This window comes from Castor canadensis, chromosome 1, assembly GCF_047511655.1.
Source record: "Castor canadensis chromosome 1, mCasCan1.hap1v2, whole genome shotgun sequence".
NCBI classification, from domain to species: Eukaryota; Metazoa; Chordata; class Mammalia; order Rodentia; family Castoridae; genus Castor; species Castor canadensis.
Genome location: NC_133386.1, coordinates 144,889,102 through 144,908,274, shown reverse-complemented (window position 1 = coordinate 144,908,274; position 19,173 = coordinate 144,889,102). Strand labels below are relative to the sequence as shown.

Genomic DNA, 19,173 nt, shown 5'->3' with positions numbered 1-19,173 from the left:
TAGATAGGTGGGTAAAATTTAGTGATAAATATGATGAAGGATTATAAAATTTTTCATATGGGAAGAAATAAATGCTGGTGAGAAAATTTCTGCTTCATACCCTAGACCAATATGGTTCTGTTCTTACAACTGGTATGGTACTCAAGCACTCTATTTCTACCGAAATGTTCTCAGACCTGTTTTTATGTATCAGCTAAAATTATTTGATAGTTGCCAGTGACATGCTCAAATGAACAGTAATTTCAAACCTATTTTACTAGCAAACTACTGAAAAAGGAGTGCAAAAATACATTTTTTGACTCCTTAAGGTTACTGATTAAAAGATGCTATGTGCACTTATACTGGACTCTGCCATTAAGCAGAGAGAAGGGTCAGATATGGGTAGCTTCTTGGTTACTTGTGAGGCTCAGCAAATGCAAAACTCTTCTGTTGCATTAGAGGAGATTTGCAGAGTTCAAACTATGATTACAAATAAACAAAACAAAATGTCCCAAGGTATCTCATTGTGTGAAGAGGTAATAGAATGAACTATTCTTAGGGGGAACCCCAGGGAATGTCTTGTTTGTATCACTTCAATCTTTTAAGAATTACTCATAGAAAGAGATTCAGAACAGTGCTGATGTTTGAAAAATAAGTGTTTACTTCAACCAAGAATACAGTAAGAATTTGGAATGGAATCTGCAAAGTCAAGTTAAGGCCTACCTGCTAGGATAAAAGGCTAAGAATCACCAGAGCACCAACACCAGATCTGCAGCTTAGATCTCTGGAGCTCTACCGAACTTAGTGTGAGGCCCCCTGCTCACCTGAAGGTCTTTGTCTCTACAACAAACTTACCCAGGACTCCAGGTAAGGAGTAAATGCAAAAGTGACTAAAGAGGAAGAACTTTAAAACCCAGGAAACAAGGAAACAAGACCCTTAAAACCCAGAAACCTTGAGTCTATCCTGAGAGAAGATCAAATCCTTATTTTTGCAACCTATTTGGGAGAGGAGACTTTTCTTTTTCCCATCTTCTCTGCACTCCAGAAATCCAGAGATCTTGCTACTGAGTTCTTGATGAGGGCATCAGAATAGGTGAAAGAGTCCCAAGAACCCAAAAGGATCATTTAATTCAAAATAGTAACCCCTTTTCAATTAATAGAATGTCCTTTTTTTCCTCTGACCTTTCAGTGCTTTCTACATTGGTATTGTCTTCCTTTTTACTTTTCTCCTAATCTCTGCTTATTGATAGTCACCGAACCCAGAAGGCACTGCCCAAGATGTAACACATAGCTTCCTGCAATTGGCCACTCATTGTCTGGGATGTGGGAAGGAGTCAGAGCCTGGTGAGTATTAATGTGGGCTGTGTGGGTTGTACAGGCACCTGTAGCACAGTCCGTAGAGGCTCTGATGCACTCTTCTTCAGGTTAGGATGAGAAACCAGAAATGATTGTAAATTGAAATTGTGTTTCTGTTTTCACTGGGGACCTGCCAATGATGAGTTCTCACCTTCACAAGTAGTTCAGGTGGTATTACCTTGTGTTTCTCCTTGTCACAGCATCTCCCCACTCCATGGAGTTCACCTAGCTGGACCAGGATTATTTGTGGCTTCCAAATTTTATACTATGTTTTAGATAGGATGAGTAGTTCTTAGGAATATTTGAATGCAGGGCCTGTGTGTAAGGAGGAGTCCATTCTCTCCTGGATACATTCAATTATTCATCCATTCAGTCAGAGAAAGAGGTTTACAAACATATAGTAATGTTACTTAATAAATATCTTTAAAAAGCATATTGTTATATACATATTTAAGCAATAAACTGTACATAGAAATATGCACATTTTTATACAAAATCTTATAATAAAGCAACAAAAACACACTTATCAAAAACTATTAGAGAATGGGGTCAGTAATGAGGTTTTTATTTATATCTTTAAGAACTTTTGTCTTATAGCAATATTCTGTTTAAAGTTTTTGAAAATTATCACTAAAAAGAAACACAGTTAACAATGTACCTTAGTACACACTTACAAATACACAGTTAAATAAATATATTATTGAAGCTATTCTTATATTATTGAAAGATAGTATGCTCTTTTCTTCTTCAATTTTAAGAAATACAGGTGGTAACTTACTCATTCTATTTGATTGCCAATGATATATTATAAATCTCACTATCAAAAGCACTTAAGAGATTATTTGGTAATTGGTGTTGCAGACTTTATCACTAATCCTCTTGTGTCATCTCATGCTGAAGTGAAAAAGATCTTTCTCATTTGATTTTTCTAGTCCTTTAAAGTGATCTCTGACTGCATTCCTGGTCCTTCAAAGGCAAAGGACCCCCTTTAGGTTAGGCTAGACTCACACTAAGTCAGATACAATCTATATGGAACTTATTTAATAGAAACCCCTCATCTGGTGATCTTGATGTCACATTTGGCAGTTGAGAAGCCAGTCATCCAGCCATAATGATTCTATTAATATTTTTTTCCAAATTGCCAGCTAGACATAGGGTCATATGCATGAAAAAAGTCCTAAAATGTTTGCAGTCTTTACCTTTCCTGTCTCAAGATGGTCCTGTTAGGAGGATTGGCTTTCTGCTCTGACACTACCTTTATTCTAAAGAGCAGTTCAATCCTTTCCAGAAATATCACATTCCAACTGTGAATTCCAGCTACCTGCTACTTCCCCCAACTCTTTCTACTTACGTATTATCTTGGATCCAGCCATCATAGTATTTGTTCTAGATGTCACCAAACTATAGACTTTGAATAGTGCTTCCCAACTGGCTTCAGAACATCAGATCAGACCAGTCCCCGATATGTTACCAATGTACCTGATCCAACTGTTGGAATATTCTGTGCCAAACTACAACACAAATAAGGTAAACACTGTTATTTCAGATGAAACACTGTAACCATGCAGATAGTTGTGGCTGCATTCGGTCTTCATGAAGGGGTCCTATCATGTGTGGTGCTACCTAAGACAGGCCACATCTGTACTGTTTTCAATATACAACAATGAGTTTCCTTTTTGTCTTATTCTTGAGTACCACAATCACAATCCAGGATTGTTTCTCTGATGCAATGAAGAAGTTAGGAAAGATAAGAACTATAGATTATAACACAACCAAAATAGCCTCTTAATTTCTCTTCTTGCTTGAAAAGATGACAGAGAATCACTAGAAAGAAAATGGAAAGGTTTATTATTTGCACCTGCATTTGGTAAAATCAGAGCTAATTTTTCCCCATGATCAGTAAACTAGGAAACAAAGCACAGCTGGTGTATTCTATTAAAGGAAGAATTTGTTACTTTTTTTTCAAACCCATGTAATATATTTGCAAGTTTTTTCTTTGGTTCAGATAATAGTATGTAATTTTGAATCGTGTGTTCAAAGCATGGAACTTTCTGTGAAGATGTCTCCTGGCATTATCCACAGTTGTTGAATAATGGATCTACCAATGACAGCACTCATCTGGCAAAGATTGCCAAGAAGATGTAGTCCTGGTGTCACGGCACTTATGAACTAAATTGACTTAGAAGCAATATAGGGATGGAAAAATTAGGAAATCAGCATCTTAAATGTTTATAATGATTTGCTAAATCAAGTGCATTTGTTCTCCCATTGAGACCTTCGTTTTCTGGATTTGGTGTCCCATCATAGTCAACACTTGATTCTGAGCAGCTGTTAATCTGTAGAAAGGAATAAACACTTATGGGCGATGAAAACAAAACTTATCTGACTGAATTCATCTTGCTAGGACTTTCTTCAGATTATCAAATTCAGATTTTGCTCTTTGTGGTATTTCTCACCATCTACCTGTTGACTGTGTTTGGGAATCTGCTCATTGTACTATTAACTCATATTGACTCTCGACTTAATACACCAATGTACTTCTTCCTTAAAAATCTGTCATTTACTGATCTCTGTTTCTCTACAACTATTGTTCCCAAGATGCTAATCCACTTTCTTGTCATTAGAAAGACAATTTCATTTACTGGATGCTCGATTCAGATGTTTTTTTTCCTTGTAATGGGGTGTACAGAAAGTTCACTTCTAGCAGTGATGTCCTATGACCGCTATGTGGCTGTCTGTAAGCCCTTGTACTACTCCATCATCATGTCCCAGAGAGTTTGTGTTCTGCTAGTAATTGGGTCCTGGGCTAGTGGAACATTTGTGTCTTTAGTAGATACCACATTCACTTTATGTCTTCCATACCAAGGACCAAATGTAATTAATCATTATTTTTGTGAGCCCCCTGCACTTTTGAAGCTGGCTTCAGAAGAAACCTACAAAGCTGAGATGGTCATCTTTGCTATGGGTGTGGTAATCCTCCTGGGTCCTGTCTCTCTTATCCTTTTCTCCTACTGGAATATTATCTCCACCGTGGTTCAGATGCAGTCAAGGGACGGGAAGCTTAAGGTCTTCTCTACCTGTGGTTCCCATTTCATTGTTGTTATCTTCTTCTATGGGTCAACAATATTTACTTACATGCAGCCAAGTTCAAAGAAAATGAATGAAGGTGATAAGGTGATCTCAGTGTTCTACTCAGTCATAACTTCCATGATGAACCCATTCATTTATAGCCTAAGGAACCAGGATGTGAAGGAGGCATTTAGGAAAGTACTCAGAAGATAGAAACTTTCAGTGACAGTGACCTTTCTATTGGTAGATAATCAGGGATATGGAGACACTCCTAAATTCAACTTCTTTAACTGCTTTTTTTTTAAAAAAATTCTGTACTGTCTCTTATCTGAGAGCAAATGTCAGCAAAGGTCATATGGTCACTCTTATTTTTCTAGGAATATTTGTCTGCTTCAGTCTTGTTCAAGCTTATTCTCTTTGGCTGTAGCTCACTTGCCTCATGTCAACTTACTGATTACTACTCTAAAAATACTTTAAAATAATGTATAAGGTCTTAATTTTCACTGCCACTTTGGTACATCAATCCATTTTCACCCTGGGGTATTTCCTCTCAGCTCTCAAGTCCACAGCTTCTTGCCAAACATATCTATCTCATGCTAGCATCACCCATAGCCAACCATGGATCTTAAAATCCTAGCAAATGTCAGTAAGCTATATTCTCCAGTTTGCTGTAAGAAAATGTTAATGATTTTTTTTCATGCAGCTCTGACAAAAGAATAAATTTTAATCTGTAGCGATCCAAACTAGTGCTATAGCTAATTCAACCACAACAAGGGGATTGGACTTTGGTCACAAGATAAAAGCGAGAGCACACAAGGGAGATATGAGGATAGGTATAAAAAAAAATCCACAAATGGGGGAGCTGTTGTCATAGATAAGATTTGGGATTTCACACTCCAAGAAACATCTTTACTATCTCACACTACTTCCTACTAAGAAAAGTTGCTGACTTGAGGGAGCTGTAACTGAGAAACAGCTTCCTACAGTAGAACTGTCATGTGAGAAACCCCTGTGACACCAATACTCCACAGCTGCCCCTTCCCAGACATGGTCTCTAGTCTCTATAGGTTTGATTTTTGTCATCATTCATTAAGTCTTCTCCTGTGAGAAGTGGAATGGAATGGCTGATACATAAGAGGAATTCCTGAGGTTTGCTTTGTGGGATGTCTTGGCCCCTTTATTCTTTCTTAAATACTGCAGTAAACCCTATTAGGCCAGAAGCACCATACATGAAGCTTCTCATCAGAACTCAGCTTGTACTCTGCCCCTCCCTTAGACGAAAATCTTTTGCTACCTCATTCACCATACTCAATTAAAGGTTCATCTGTAAGAATGAAGCAGAACGGCCCAACACTTCATCGGTACATAGGAACACTACCAACGTACATCTCCAATTGCAGGGCCTGTGAGCCATGACGACATACTTAGGTGCTGTTCCAGTGCTGCCCGTTTTCCTCCTCGGCTCTCCATATCTCTTGGGAGAAGTCTCATGGCACAAATGTTTTGTAATTCTTTTGCCAGATTTAAATATTTAAAAATGAATATATATTATATATATTTATATTGTATATATCCTTGGCTTGCCTCACCTTTTTGCCATGAAGTCCTTTGTTAGGATTCTTGTCATATAAAGTTGGGAAGAATAGTGTGGCTAATCTTGGCAAAACCCTCCTTTCACAAAGTAGGAAGAGTTTAGAAGTACTTTGTTTTCCTAGATGCCATTTTTGCTTGAAACTAAGCTCTCACTTTGTGATAATCTATTTTTTGTGATAATCTCTTTACATAAATATATATATATATATATTGTTATTTGGGTAAAGGATGACATGGGACACAGAAAATGAGAATGAGATAATGAAAGTCAAGCTTGCCACATTGAATGCCTGTAGCTTTTCATTCATATCCAGTGATGTTCATTCCATGTGCTTATGTTCTTTGCTGAATTTAATGTGTTGTGTATAGGAAGATTCTGCATGTGAGAATAAATATGTGACATAATAGATTTGCCATGTACTTGTGAGGTGTAGTATTTTCTGATAACATGAACTGATATGATCTTGTACAAAGAAACACACCTTTGGAGAATTTGGAATCTTCAACAGACACTGAATTATCTCTAAATGTTGGGTAATGTAGAACATTGAACCTACAAAGTCCAAAAATGAAGATCTATTAATCCCCAAACCTACTAATATACTTAACATTTAGAAAGTAAAATGTATTTTAAAAGCATTTCTAAAACATTTCCAAAGCATTAGTTAGCATTTTATGATGAATAGGTGGCTTGTTGCAGCTATATATACTCGCATAACAAATATGGCATATAAGAAAAAAAGAATCCAAATTGACAACTTGTGTTATACAATATAAGACATAATAAAGCCTATTGAAATCATTAATTTTACTGCTTATCTAAGATCTTTCTTGATTACAGTATTTAAACCCTGTTCAATGGTAGTTTGTCTACTATTGGAAACAATTTTGTACCTTTCAAAATTCAATATTCTGCCTTTTACTCAATCAAAAGGAACCAGTGATGTCCAAAAACTGGTAATAATGAATATCAGGATAGGAAAGTCTCAAGAGGTATATTTGTTTTGGGAAAATAATGGTTCAATTTTATCATAATTCTCACATGTTAGGTGGGCAGTAGGGGAGTGGTAGTGGCAGCCTGGCTTTTAAAACAGTGGTTGCCACTTGTCTGAAAAAAGCTGAAACTGTGAAACAGCTTTGAGGTGAAGAAAATTATACAAAAGGGTCTCAAGATGGGATATGCTGGGAGAATTACCAATGTACATATGAACTTATACAATTGCTTACAGAAGAAATACTATAGTATTAGTTAAGTCAAATCAAAACATTCCTACTCCAAAGATCTGGTCAAGAGATAGGATACCTATCTTTGTACTGTTGGCCTTATCAACCTTTAGTTTTGTTAGGTGGTATCATTGACAATTTAAAAAATAGGCAATGCTTGTTCCACAGTAGTCAGATTGCATGAAATGTATACTGTGCATCACAGATGAGGGATGTTTTGTGGTGCTCTGTGAGACCCATTTCAAGGTGCAGTCACACCTTTGACTTTCAGAAAACTAAGAATGATATACTGTCCTCTATGGTTAAGGAGATTGTTGCCTTCTCTCTCTAAGGAGACACTGAAACGAAATCTTAGAATGGCATAGTAAACAAAAGTGTAACATTCTCATGAAATCCATCTCACAATGTGATCCTTGGGCTGGTACCTTTGCAGGAACTGCTTGCTACTTTTCTGTAACTCAAAATGTTTAAAAACTTTTATAGAAACTTTACAAAGTAATTTTATCATGTTGAATTCAATCACTCTTAAAACTAGGGAGTTCACTTTGTGTGTCTTTGTTTCTGGTTTCTTGGAATTATTGTATGCTTTTCTTTTTTTTTTTTAACAAAAGTACCAGCCCAACATATATTGAAAAATTTAAAACTCCAAGAGCAAAAGCAGACTGTGCACTCCAGATCACTGAGAAGCAGTATTATAAATCTGTTATAAATAACACAGCTGCTCTTAGAAACACAGTTGTCTCATGGCCATTCAAAATCTTTTCTTGAAATTAAATACTAGGGCAATCATATAACAAATGGAATGAAAAAGTTGCCACAGAGTTAATAAAAACCATGTAACTGACCACCAAAAAGAAACTAGTAGAGTTAACAAGATAAGAAAATCTAATACTTATTACAATTTTTATGTGAAAACACCAAGCTAGGATTATGTACCAGATTGTTTAGTGACTATGCAACAGAGGCTAAATAAACACATAGCACATGAGACACAAAAAACTACTGAATTCATCCTAGTTTGAGAAATATTTGTTTTTTTCTCTTTTTCTTTTTTAATTAGGATATATTTGTTGTACAAGGGCAATTCATAGTGACAATTCAAAATAAACTTATATTATACATTGGTTAGATTACCCCCACACTTTCTCCCCCTCAACCCTCTCCCCACCCCACATTAGCAGTTGCAAGAGGTTTCTTTGATCTATTTCACATAAGTTTATGAAGTCCATCAACCATATTCCCTTACCTTCATCTCCATTCACCCTTTCTCCTCCCACAAGAACACCCCCACACTCTGTACTTATTTTATAGTCCTGTCTTTAAGTCAATGTTCAAAGGGGTTTCTCAATGTATCACTGCTGTGAGTATACTTTACTTTGTTCTGTTCAACTCCATGTTTTCTACAGCAAATTGTTTTCAGATTTTAAGGGTAGCAAATTTTCTTTCATTTATGCCACAAGTTGTGTGTTTTGTATTCAGTCAGTGTGATATTAGTTTCAATAGTCCAGTTTATTACAGTTCATTTAATCAATGAATATCTAACTAATTTATTAATGATGTTTTGGAGTGCTCTTCTAGCTCTTCTAGTAATGAATAATGTTCACAATTCCTATCCCCATAGAACATAGATCTTATTAAAGGGTGATAAATAAACACAACACAAAATAAATCTATGTCCTGTGAGAAAGCAAAATCAAGGGAAGATGGGTTGCAATTTTATGTGGGTGGTCAGGAAAGGCATCTTTTAAGATGCCTCAGTAATGAACATTTAAACTGTGAGAATGTTGAGAAGAAATGAAGGAACAAGGAGAGATTTAGGAGAAGAGAGTTCAGGTAGAAAGAGCAGGAAGATTAATGGTTTGGTGGGAATATGATGTTTGATGTTAAGAGAGAGAAAAGGTGTGTTTGGAGACTAATAAGTGCTAAAAGGGTGGGAATGAACAATATTAAGGAACATGGGGAGGTTAGATCAGTAGGGCCTTTGTATCAGTTTACTGGAACTGTTACAAATAACACAAATTGGGGAGATAACAACAAACACCATGGAAGTCCAGGAAATCATCAGAGACTACTTTGAGAACCTATATTCAAATAAATTTGAAAATTTAAAAGAAATGGACAGATTTCTAGATACATATGATCATCCAAAACTGAACCAAGAGGAAATTAATCACCTGAATAGACCTATAACACAAAATGAAATTGAAGCAGCAATCAAGAGTCTCCCCAAAAAGAAAAGTCCAGGACTTTTTTTGCTGAATTCTATCAGACCTTTAAAGAAGAACTGATACCAACCCTCCTTAAACTGTTCCACGAAATAAAAAGGGAAGGAAAACTGCCAAACGCATTTTATGAAGCCAGTATTACACTTATCCCAAAACCAGGCAAAGACACCTCCAAAAAGGAGAAGTATAGGCCAATCTCCTTAATGAACATTGATGCAAAAATCCTCAACAAAATAATGGCAAACCGAATTCAGCAACACATCAAAAAGATTATTCACCACGACCAAGTAGGCTTCATCCCAGGGATGCAGGGGTGGTGCAGCATACGAAAATCAATAAATGTAATAAACCACATTAACAGAAGCAAAGACAAAAACCACTTGATCATCTCAATAGATGCAGAAAAAGCCTTTGATAAGATCCAACATCATTTCATGATAAAAGCTCTAAGAAAACTAGGAATAGAAGGAAAGTTCCTCAACATTATAAAAGCTATATATGACAAACCTACAGCCAGCATTATACTTAATGGAGAAAAACTAAAACCATTCCCTCTAAAATCAGGAACCAGACAAGGATGCCCACTATCTCCACTCCTATTCAACATAGGACTGGAATTCCTAGCCAGAGCAATTAGGCAAGAAGAAGGAATAAAAGGAATACAAATAGGTAAAGAAACTGCCAAAATATCCCTATTTGCAGATGACATGATCCTATACCTTAAAGACCCAAAAAACTCTACTCAAAAGCTTCTAGACATCATCAATAGCTATAGCAAGGTAGCAGGATATAAAATCAACATAGAAAAATCATTAGCATTTCTATACACTAACAATGAGCAAACTGAAAAAGAATGTATAAAAACAATTCCATTTACAATAGCCTCAAAAAAAATCAAATACCTAGGTGTAAACCTAACAAAAGCTGTGAAAGACCTCTACAAGGAAAACTATACACTTCTGAAGAAAGAGATTGAGGAAGACTATAGAAAGTGGAGAGATCTCCCATGCTCATGGATTGGTAGAATCAACATAGTAAAAATGTCGATACTCCCAAAAGTAATCTACATGTTTAATGCAATTCCCATCAAAATTCCAATGACATTCATTAAAGAGATTGAAAAATCTACTGTTAAATTTATATGGAAACACAAGAGGCCACGAATAGCCAAGGCAATACTCAGTCAAAAGAACAATGCAGGAGGTATCACAATACCTGACTTCAAACTATATTACAAAGCAATAACAACAAAAACAGCATGGAACTGACACAAAAACAGACATGAAGACCAGTGGAACAGAATAGAGGACCCGGATATGAAGCCACACAACTATAACCAACTTGTTTTTGACAAAGGAGCTAAAAATATATGATGGAGAAATAGCAGCCTCTTCAACAAAAACTGCTGGGAAAACTGGTTAGTGGTCTGCAAAAAACTGAAACTAGATCCATGTATATCACCCTATACCAAGATTAACTCAAAATGGATCAAGGATCTTAATATCAGACCACAAACTCTAAAGTTGATACAGGAAAAAGTAGGAAATACTCTGGAGTTAGTAGGTATAGGTAAGAACTTTCTCAATGAAACCCCAGCAGCACAGCAACTAAGAGATAGCATAGCTAAATGCGACCTCATAAAGCTAAAAAGTTTCTGTTCATCAAAAGAAATGGTCTCTAAACTGAAGAGAACACCCACAGAGTGGGAAAAAATATTTGCCAACTATACATCAGACAAAGGACTGATAACCAGAATATATAGGGAACTTAAAAAACTAAATTCTCCCAAAACTAATGAACCAATAAAGAAATGGGCAAGTGAACTAAACAGAACTTTCTCAAAAGAAGAAATTCAAATGGCCAAAAAACACATGAAAAATGCTCACCATCTCTAGCAATAAAGGAAATGCAAATTAAAACCACACTAAGATTCCACCTCACCCCTGTTAGAATAGCCATCATCAGCAACACCACCAACAACAGGTGTTGGTGAGGATGCGGGGAAAAAGGAACCCTCTTACACTGTTGGTGGGAATATAAACTAGTACAACCACTCTGGAAAAAAATTTGGAGGCTACTTAAAAAGCTAGACATCGATCTACCATTTGATCCAGCAATACCACTCTTGGGGATATACCCAAAAGACTGTGACACAGGTTACTCCAGAGGCACCTGCACACCCATGTTTATGTGGCACTATTCACAATAGCCAAGTTATGGAAACAGCCAAGATGCCCCAGTACTGACGAATGGATTAAGAAAATGTGGTATCTATATGCAATGGAATTTTATGCAGCCATGAAGAAGAATGAAATGTTATCGTTTGCTGGTAAATGGATGGAATTGGAGAACATCATTCTGAGTGAGGTTAGCCTGGCCCAAAAGACCAAAAATCGTATGCTCTCCCTCATATGTGGACATTAGATCAAGGGCAAACACAACAATGGGATTAGACTATGAGCACATGATAAAAGCGAGAGCACACAAGGGAGGGGTGAGGATAGGTAAGACACCTAAAAAATTAGCTAGCATTTGTTGCCCTTAACGCAGAGAAACTAAAGCAGATACCTTAAATGCAACTGAGGCCAATAGGAAAAGGGGAACAGGTACTAGAGAAAAGGTTAGATCAAAAAGAATTAACCTAGAAGGTAACACCCACGCACAGGAAATCAATGTGAGTCAATACCCTGTATAGCTATCCTTATCTCTACCAGCAAAAACCCTTGTCCCTTCCTGTTATTGCTTATACTCTCTCTACAACAAAATTAGAAATAAGGGCAAAATAGTTTCTGCTGGGTATTGAGTGGGTGGGGGGGAGAGGGAGGGGGTGTAGTGGCTGGTAAAGGAGGGGGTGGGGGCAGGGGGGAGAAATTAACCAAGCCTTGTATGCACATATGAATAATAAAAGAAAAAAAAATAACACAAATTTTGTGGCTCAAAACAACAAAAATCTACTCTCTCACAGTTTTGGAGGTCAGAGGTCCCAAACCAAGAAGTCAGCTGACTGAGCTCCCTTCCAAGACTCTAGAGAAGGAGTCTCTTCCTCACCCAGCTTCTAGTGGCTTGGAAGGTCCTTGTGGCAGTGAAACTTCAATCCATGCCACTGTCTTCACATGATCTTCTTCCCTTCTGTCTCTCCATCTTCTCTATTTTTATGAGGTCATGGGTCATTAGATTTAGGCCTACCATAAGAAGGATGACCTCATCTTAGAAATCTACTTAATTACATTGGGAAAGACCTTTGTTCTAAGATGGTCATTTTCAGAGCTTCCAGGTGGACATATCTTTCTGGATGGCATAATAGAACCTTTTATCAACTTTGGAAGTCCTAAAAAAGTGATTGATTTTGCTTTATGTTCAATAGAAGCCATTATGATACTGCATTTGTACATACAGTGTTGTATGGAGAATGAATGATAATAGCACAAGACTGGAAGCAAAGAAAACAATCCGTGACCCAGGTGAGAGATGAGGGTCTGAGCTGGGGATGTAGCAATGGAGGCATAAGAGATGGCAAGACACCTGAGCAGATAGTATATACAAGGTGGAAACAGAGATAGTATAAACAAGGTGGAAACTTGGTGTTTACCAAGTCTTTGACTTGAGCAATCCAAGAATGATGAAGAAGACTCAAAAAGGGGAATTTGGTTGGTGAAATCAAGAATTCTCCTTTAGATCAAAAAGATAAATGCATACATAAATACAAATGTAATCATATACACACACAAACACACACGTTTTTAATAGTGGGACTGTTTAAAGAGAATAGGGGATGGAGGGAGTAGAAAAGAGAATGGTAGACAGTGAATAGCATTGAAATACATTGAATCTGTGTAGGAAAAGGCATAATGAAATGCACTGAAAGCTGTTGAATAATAGGGGTTGGGGGAAAAGATAAGGAAGAATAATAGAGGGGTGAGCTAATTAAAGCACAATATATTCACTGAGGAAATAACATGGCTATACCCCTTTGAATAATGAATATACACTTAAATAATGAAGGACAGAAATATAAAACAGGCCCTTTTAGGGAATGAGTACTAGTGGGAGGGAGAAAGTGAATGGAGAGGTTAAAGGAGGGTGAACATGGCCAATCTACTTTATGTGTATGAATATAGATCATTGAAACCTGTGAAAATCATTTTTAGTAGGCCAGCGGGTCATAAGGAAGAATGATGGTGGGAATGAATCTAGCCAAGGTACATTGTAAGCATATATGGAAATGTCACAATAAAAACTTATGTACAACAAATATATGCCAACAAAAATGTTTTTTAGGGCTGGGAGTGTAGCTCAGTGATTTTTTTGCCTAGCATGAATGAAGTTCTGGGTTTGATCCCCAGTACCTCAATCAATCAGTGCTGACTTGATTGTCACTCTATTCTTCAGTGTTTTGACAGGTATAGTAAAATCTTCATTTAAACATTCAGGAATTCTTGTTCTGCACCATGTACCTTTAGTGTGTTTTCCTGCTAATAGCAGAAGACAATTAGAGTATTTTAACTATAAATGCAGACAAGGTCTTTGAATCTTTAGGTAGTTATTAGTCTGGGGCACGGCATCTAGGTATTAAAGAATTCACTATTGTCTCCTTGTACATGCAGCTTCCAGGATCCACAGATTCAGTCAGTTGCAAATAAAAATGTTTTTAAAGAAATGTGTCTGTACTGAGCATGTGAAGATTTTAAATATAATCTCTAGACAATTTAAAATATAAGGAAGGATTGCATAGGTTATATGTAAACACTACTCAGTTTACATAAGCAACTTGAGCATCCAAAGATTTTGGCACCCACAGAACTCTTGGAATGAATCCCTACAAATACTGAGGGACACCTATACTTATATTAGTCATTTTACTTTATCATTACTGAAATCTCTACTTTAAAAATTCAGCCAAAATTTGAACAGCTTAGAGTTTCCTAGGGTAGAATATGACCCATTGGTGTGGTACCAGGCATCAGATGAGATTCAGGTAATTCTGACTCAGATTATCATCTGTAAAATGCCCAGGGATCTCTTATTATAAAAAGGTTTAAAAAAAGTTAACACTACTGATTGCTCCAGGGAAAGCTCTGATTATGTAACAGCTCTTTAGACCTCAAGGTTAAAGACTTCATTAAGGGAAATCCTCCAGACTGGTTCCTTAGTGCATTCAGGATTGTGTCCTTTAATAAAACAGTACTCTTTGGGTAATAAGTCACACCCAGATTATGTCCCAATATAGGGATATTTGGGAAACTGTGATGGAGTTTCCATATTGGAATAAGAACTAGCAGGCTGAAGAAGCTACACCTTTCTTCATTTGTTACTTCTCCATCACTGCGCTCTCCCATGTTTGCACCTGCCAGCACTCCAGGTGAGAGTGGGTAAGATGCTGAGGGAGAGGGTTTTGACTTTCACTCTCTGCATCTCTCTCTTTTCCATCTGGCTTCTAGAGAGAATAGGGGCACTTCATGAATCCTGTTCTACATCTCCTCTGGGCATGGTTAATGTCTTTTTTTTTTTTGCCTTGTTTGTTTATTTTATATTTTTATCTATTCCTTTTTTATTTTTTCTATTCTTTAAAAAAATTCATATGTACATACATTGTTTGGGCCATTTCTCCCCCTTCTTCCCACCCCCTCACCCACTCCCCCCCAACGCCCTCCCTTCCAGGCAGAACCTGTTCTGCCCTCTTCTCCAATTTTGTTGAAGAGAAGACATAGGCAATAATAAGAAAGACAGAACATTTTTGCTAGTTTGACACAAGGATGGCTATACAGAGAGATTCCTAACATTTTTTCCATGTCTTGATTGAGGGTACCAGAGTGATTGCAAGGGCTGGGGACACACACTGACTCTTCTTTGGTATTACAAGCTACATCATAGATTCTGCTCTGCATCTTGCTGTTCTAGTGCAATTCCCCCTGCCCCTTTTGGGGAGGGCTTTACTCCTAGATCTCTTTAGACACTTGGGCTTGGGCATTGGGGTCAGCAGGGCCAGAACAGAAATTGAGCCTCCTGCCCTGGAGATAGGGGCAGGGACTTTTGAGGTCATCTCCACACAGCCACACAGGACTGTGTGTTGATGCTGATTTGCATGTGCATGGAGGCAGACTCCTCTGTCCTTAGGCAAACTGAACTCACCCATCTTCTTCCTTTAGATGCAGGTTACAGTGAGGTCACAAACTTTTTTTTTTTTAAGATTATAACATATTCCTCTCTTTATTGATCAGTTATTTGTTTCAGGGTCATTCAGATGAAAATTTCTCTTTTCATTATTAGAACTAGTTGAGAACAAGTATTCTTTTTTTATTGTTTTATTATTCATATGTGAAAACAAGGCTTGGGTCATTTCTCCCCCCTGCCCCCACCCCCTCCCTTACCACTCACTCCGCCCCCTCCCTCTCCCCCCTACCCCCTTGATACCCAGCAGAAACTATTTTGCCCTTATCTCTAATTTTGTTGAAGAGAGAGTATAAGCAATAATAGGAAGGACCAAGGGTTTTTGCTGGTTGAGATAAGGATAGCTATACAGGGAGTTGGCTCACATTAATTTCCTGTGCATGTGTGCTACCTTCTAGGTTAATTCTTTTTGATGTAACCTTTTCTCTAGTTCCTGGTCCCCTTTTCCTATTGGCCTCAGTTGCTTTTAAGGTATCTGCTTTAGTTTCTCTAAGGCAGAGAAACAAACTTTCTTTAACCTGGTGATCAAGCCTGAGGGTTTCTAAGTCAAGACCTTCCCACCCCCAAGTCAGATCTCAAGGTCTTCACAGTCTCTCCTCTTCTCACACTTCTCTTGAGAGGCTGAATGTGATAGTGTGACAATGTTGGCATGATGCTGTTTATTCACTCGTTCAGCTAACTTACTTATTAAACCCCTCCTGTGTGTGACAATAGGTGATAATGAAATGTAAATAGCAGAAATAAGTGACATATGTTTCACAATCTTTGTTTTTCAGCAGTGGGGTCTGAAATCAGGGCCTCCTGCTTGTTAGGGAAGCACTCTATCACTTGAGCTATGCTCCCAGCCCTTTTTGCTTTAGGCTGTTTTTTAGATAGGGTCTTGCATTTTTCTCAGGCTGGCCTGGGACTACCATCCTCCTACCTGTGCTTCCCATGTCGCTGGGATGACAGTCCTGCTTCTTAAGATGGAGGTCTTAGTAACGTTTTGTCTAAGATGATTTCTGTAATCCTCCAGATCTCCCCCTTCTCAAATAGCAGGCATTGTAGGTGTTTCACAGTCTTGAAGCAATAACCCAGTCTAGTAATATGTTAACAAATAATTAGAAGACAATGTAACAATTACATGAAAGGAAGTGTGCGCAGTTCTTTTTCTGGATATCTTCAATATAAAAGTCATGTCTGGCTTGTAGAGGAAGTAAAAAGTCTTTAGATGGTAGTTACATCAAAGTTATCTGTAGGCATTTCATGGGTATCTGAAGCCAGAGGCTCCAGAGTATTCTGACTAATGACTGCAAAGATTAACAGAACAGCAGAATATTTTTGGCTGAGTCTGGGGTAGAAGGACAGAGAAGAGGAAACTTTTATGTTCTATATATTGTCACAACACATATCACACAAAGAATTGGAAAATAATTAGACTATGAAGTTGTGGGGAGTGGGAAATGGGATGAGGCTGATCATCCCATTTTATCATCCCATTTTATCCCATTTTATCCCAACTGATAAAATTTCAGTTATGCAAGATGAGTAAATTACTGAAATCTAATGTTCATTATGTGGACTACAGTTAATAATAATGTATGCATGAAATCTGAGAAGAAAGCAGATGTCAACTTGAGTCTTCTCACCTACCACAAGAGGAAAAAGAATAACTACTATATGAAGGTGATAGGAACTTTAATTAGCTTGACTGTGATGATCTTTTCCCACTGTATATGTATGAAAACAAGTCCTATATATTTTGAAAAATATAGTGTTCACATGTCAATTAGTCCCCAATTAAGCTGTTTAAAATTAAAAGCAGCTAAGATAAGCAATGGTAAATTTTTAAGAGTATCATTTCATTTTTTGGTAATTTGTTTTTCCACACGGAATGTTGACAAGTATAAGAAGACTCGTAATTGATACTTCTATGTATCAACATGGAGTTGATTTTATAGAACATGTTTAAGATGTAGTAGAATACAAGAACAGAAGCAGTGAGATATAATGAAAGGAGAGGTTTACAGAAATATTAATAGTTAAATTATTCCAAATGCCATAGAAAACAAAGAGGATATGGAATGAGAGAAGATCTTCACTTTGATAAAAGCATGGTTAGAGCACACTTACGGAAATCAAATGACATTGAAAGTATTTGAGGAGTCAATAATATAATACAAAGCAGAAGCAGTAACTGCTGAATGAGTACTTGGTAAATTTAGTAATAAAAGCATAAAAATTAGATAATGGATTAAAGGAATGGTGGGATTATGGGAAGTTGTACAGCATTACTCTTTTTTTTACTATATATATATGTGTGTCTGTGTGTAAAGATAGATAGATGATAGATAGATAGATAGATAGATAGATAGATAGATAGATAGATAGTCCTGGGGTTTGAATTTGAAATCAGGGTCTCAAACTTGCTACGCAGGCACTCTACCCTTGAGTCATACCCCTAGCCTTTACGCTTCCTTTTTTTCAAGAAAAAAAATTATTTTCTTAAGTTGTGGCAAAAAAATAGTATTTGTTCAGTAGTATTTTATTTATATTTGCATTGTATAACATATCTCTAGAAATTTTTGTCTTGCAAACTAAAACTTTATAGCAATTGAACAAAACTCCATATTTTTCCTTCTCCAAAGCCATTGGAAACTACTGTTGTACTTGGGTTTTATGAATTTGATTAGTTTGGATACCTCACATAAAAGGAACCACACAGTATTTGTCTCTTTGTAACTGTTTATTTCATATAGCATAATATCATCAAGATTCATTCATGGTATATTATATGACAGAATTTCCTCCTTTTTTAAGGCTGCATAATATGTTTCATTGTATGTTCATACACTAAATTTGGCTATCCTTCCATCCATTAAAGTACATTAGGATTGCTTCCACCTCTTGGGTACTGGTCCCTCTTCCCAAAGCTGTGGATTTTATTGCTGGAATTGATCTTGGGTCTTGCTTCCACCTCTTGGGTACTGTGAGTTTTATTGCTATTTTCTCTCACTTGTTTAGCTGATTTTTAAACATTAGCATATAGTAGTTGTACAGGTAGGTGAATTATGATATTTACATGTGTGTACAATATATCTTAGATTTACTCCCTCCATTATTCTCCCTCCTTCTCCCTTCTTAGAAAAATTCCAACAGGTTTCATTCTTCCATTTTCATATATGAATGTAAAATTTATCCACCATATCTACCCTCATTCACCCTTTCTTTATGCCCTCCTCTCTCCCACTGGTACCCATTCCCAGAAAAGTCCTGTTTTACCCTCCTGTCTTTCATTTTTTAGAAGTATATATTGATAGTCTAAGGGGGCTTCACCTTGGCATTTCAGATATGTACATATCAAGCTTTAATCAGATCAACCCCTCCTCCATTACTTACTCTTTCTCTTATCATCCTGCTCCCCTATTATTCAGCAGCTTACTGTGCATTACATTATATTATACTCATATATATATATAGGGAATATTTTAATATTTTACATTCTTTATAATTTACTTATAGGTTTAGCTACCAAATATGAAGGAAAACATGTGACTTTTACTTCACTTAACATAATGTT

The 19,173-nt window shown here is 36.9% G+C and overlaps 1 protein-coding gene across 1 annotated transcript; it reads left to right on the top strand.

Annotated features, from left to right (window-relative positions):
• Positions 1-3,693: 3,693 nt before the first annotated feature.
• Positions 3,694-4,617, top strand: LOC109693787 (olfactory receptor 2D3-like). Its single transcript, XM_020175342.1, has one exon. It carries the CDS (start codon positions 3,694-3,696, stop codon positions 4,615-4,617), a length of 924 nt encoding a protein of 307 aa, XP_020030931.1.
• Positions 4,618-19,173: the final 14,556 nt, after the last annotated feature.

Bases quoted from the DNA above. Each gene is read 5' to 3' on its own strand.
- LOC109693787 (XM_020175342.1), top strand. From the start codon at position 3,694: ATGGGCGATGAAAACAAAACTTATCTGACTGAATTCATCTTGCTAGGA.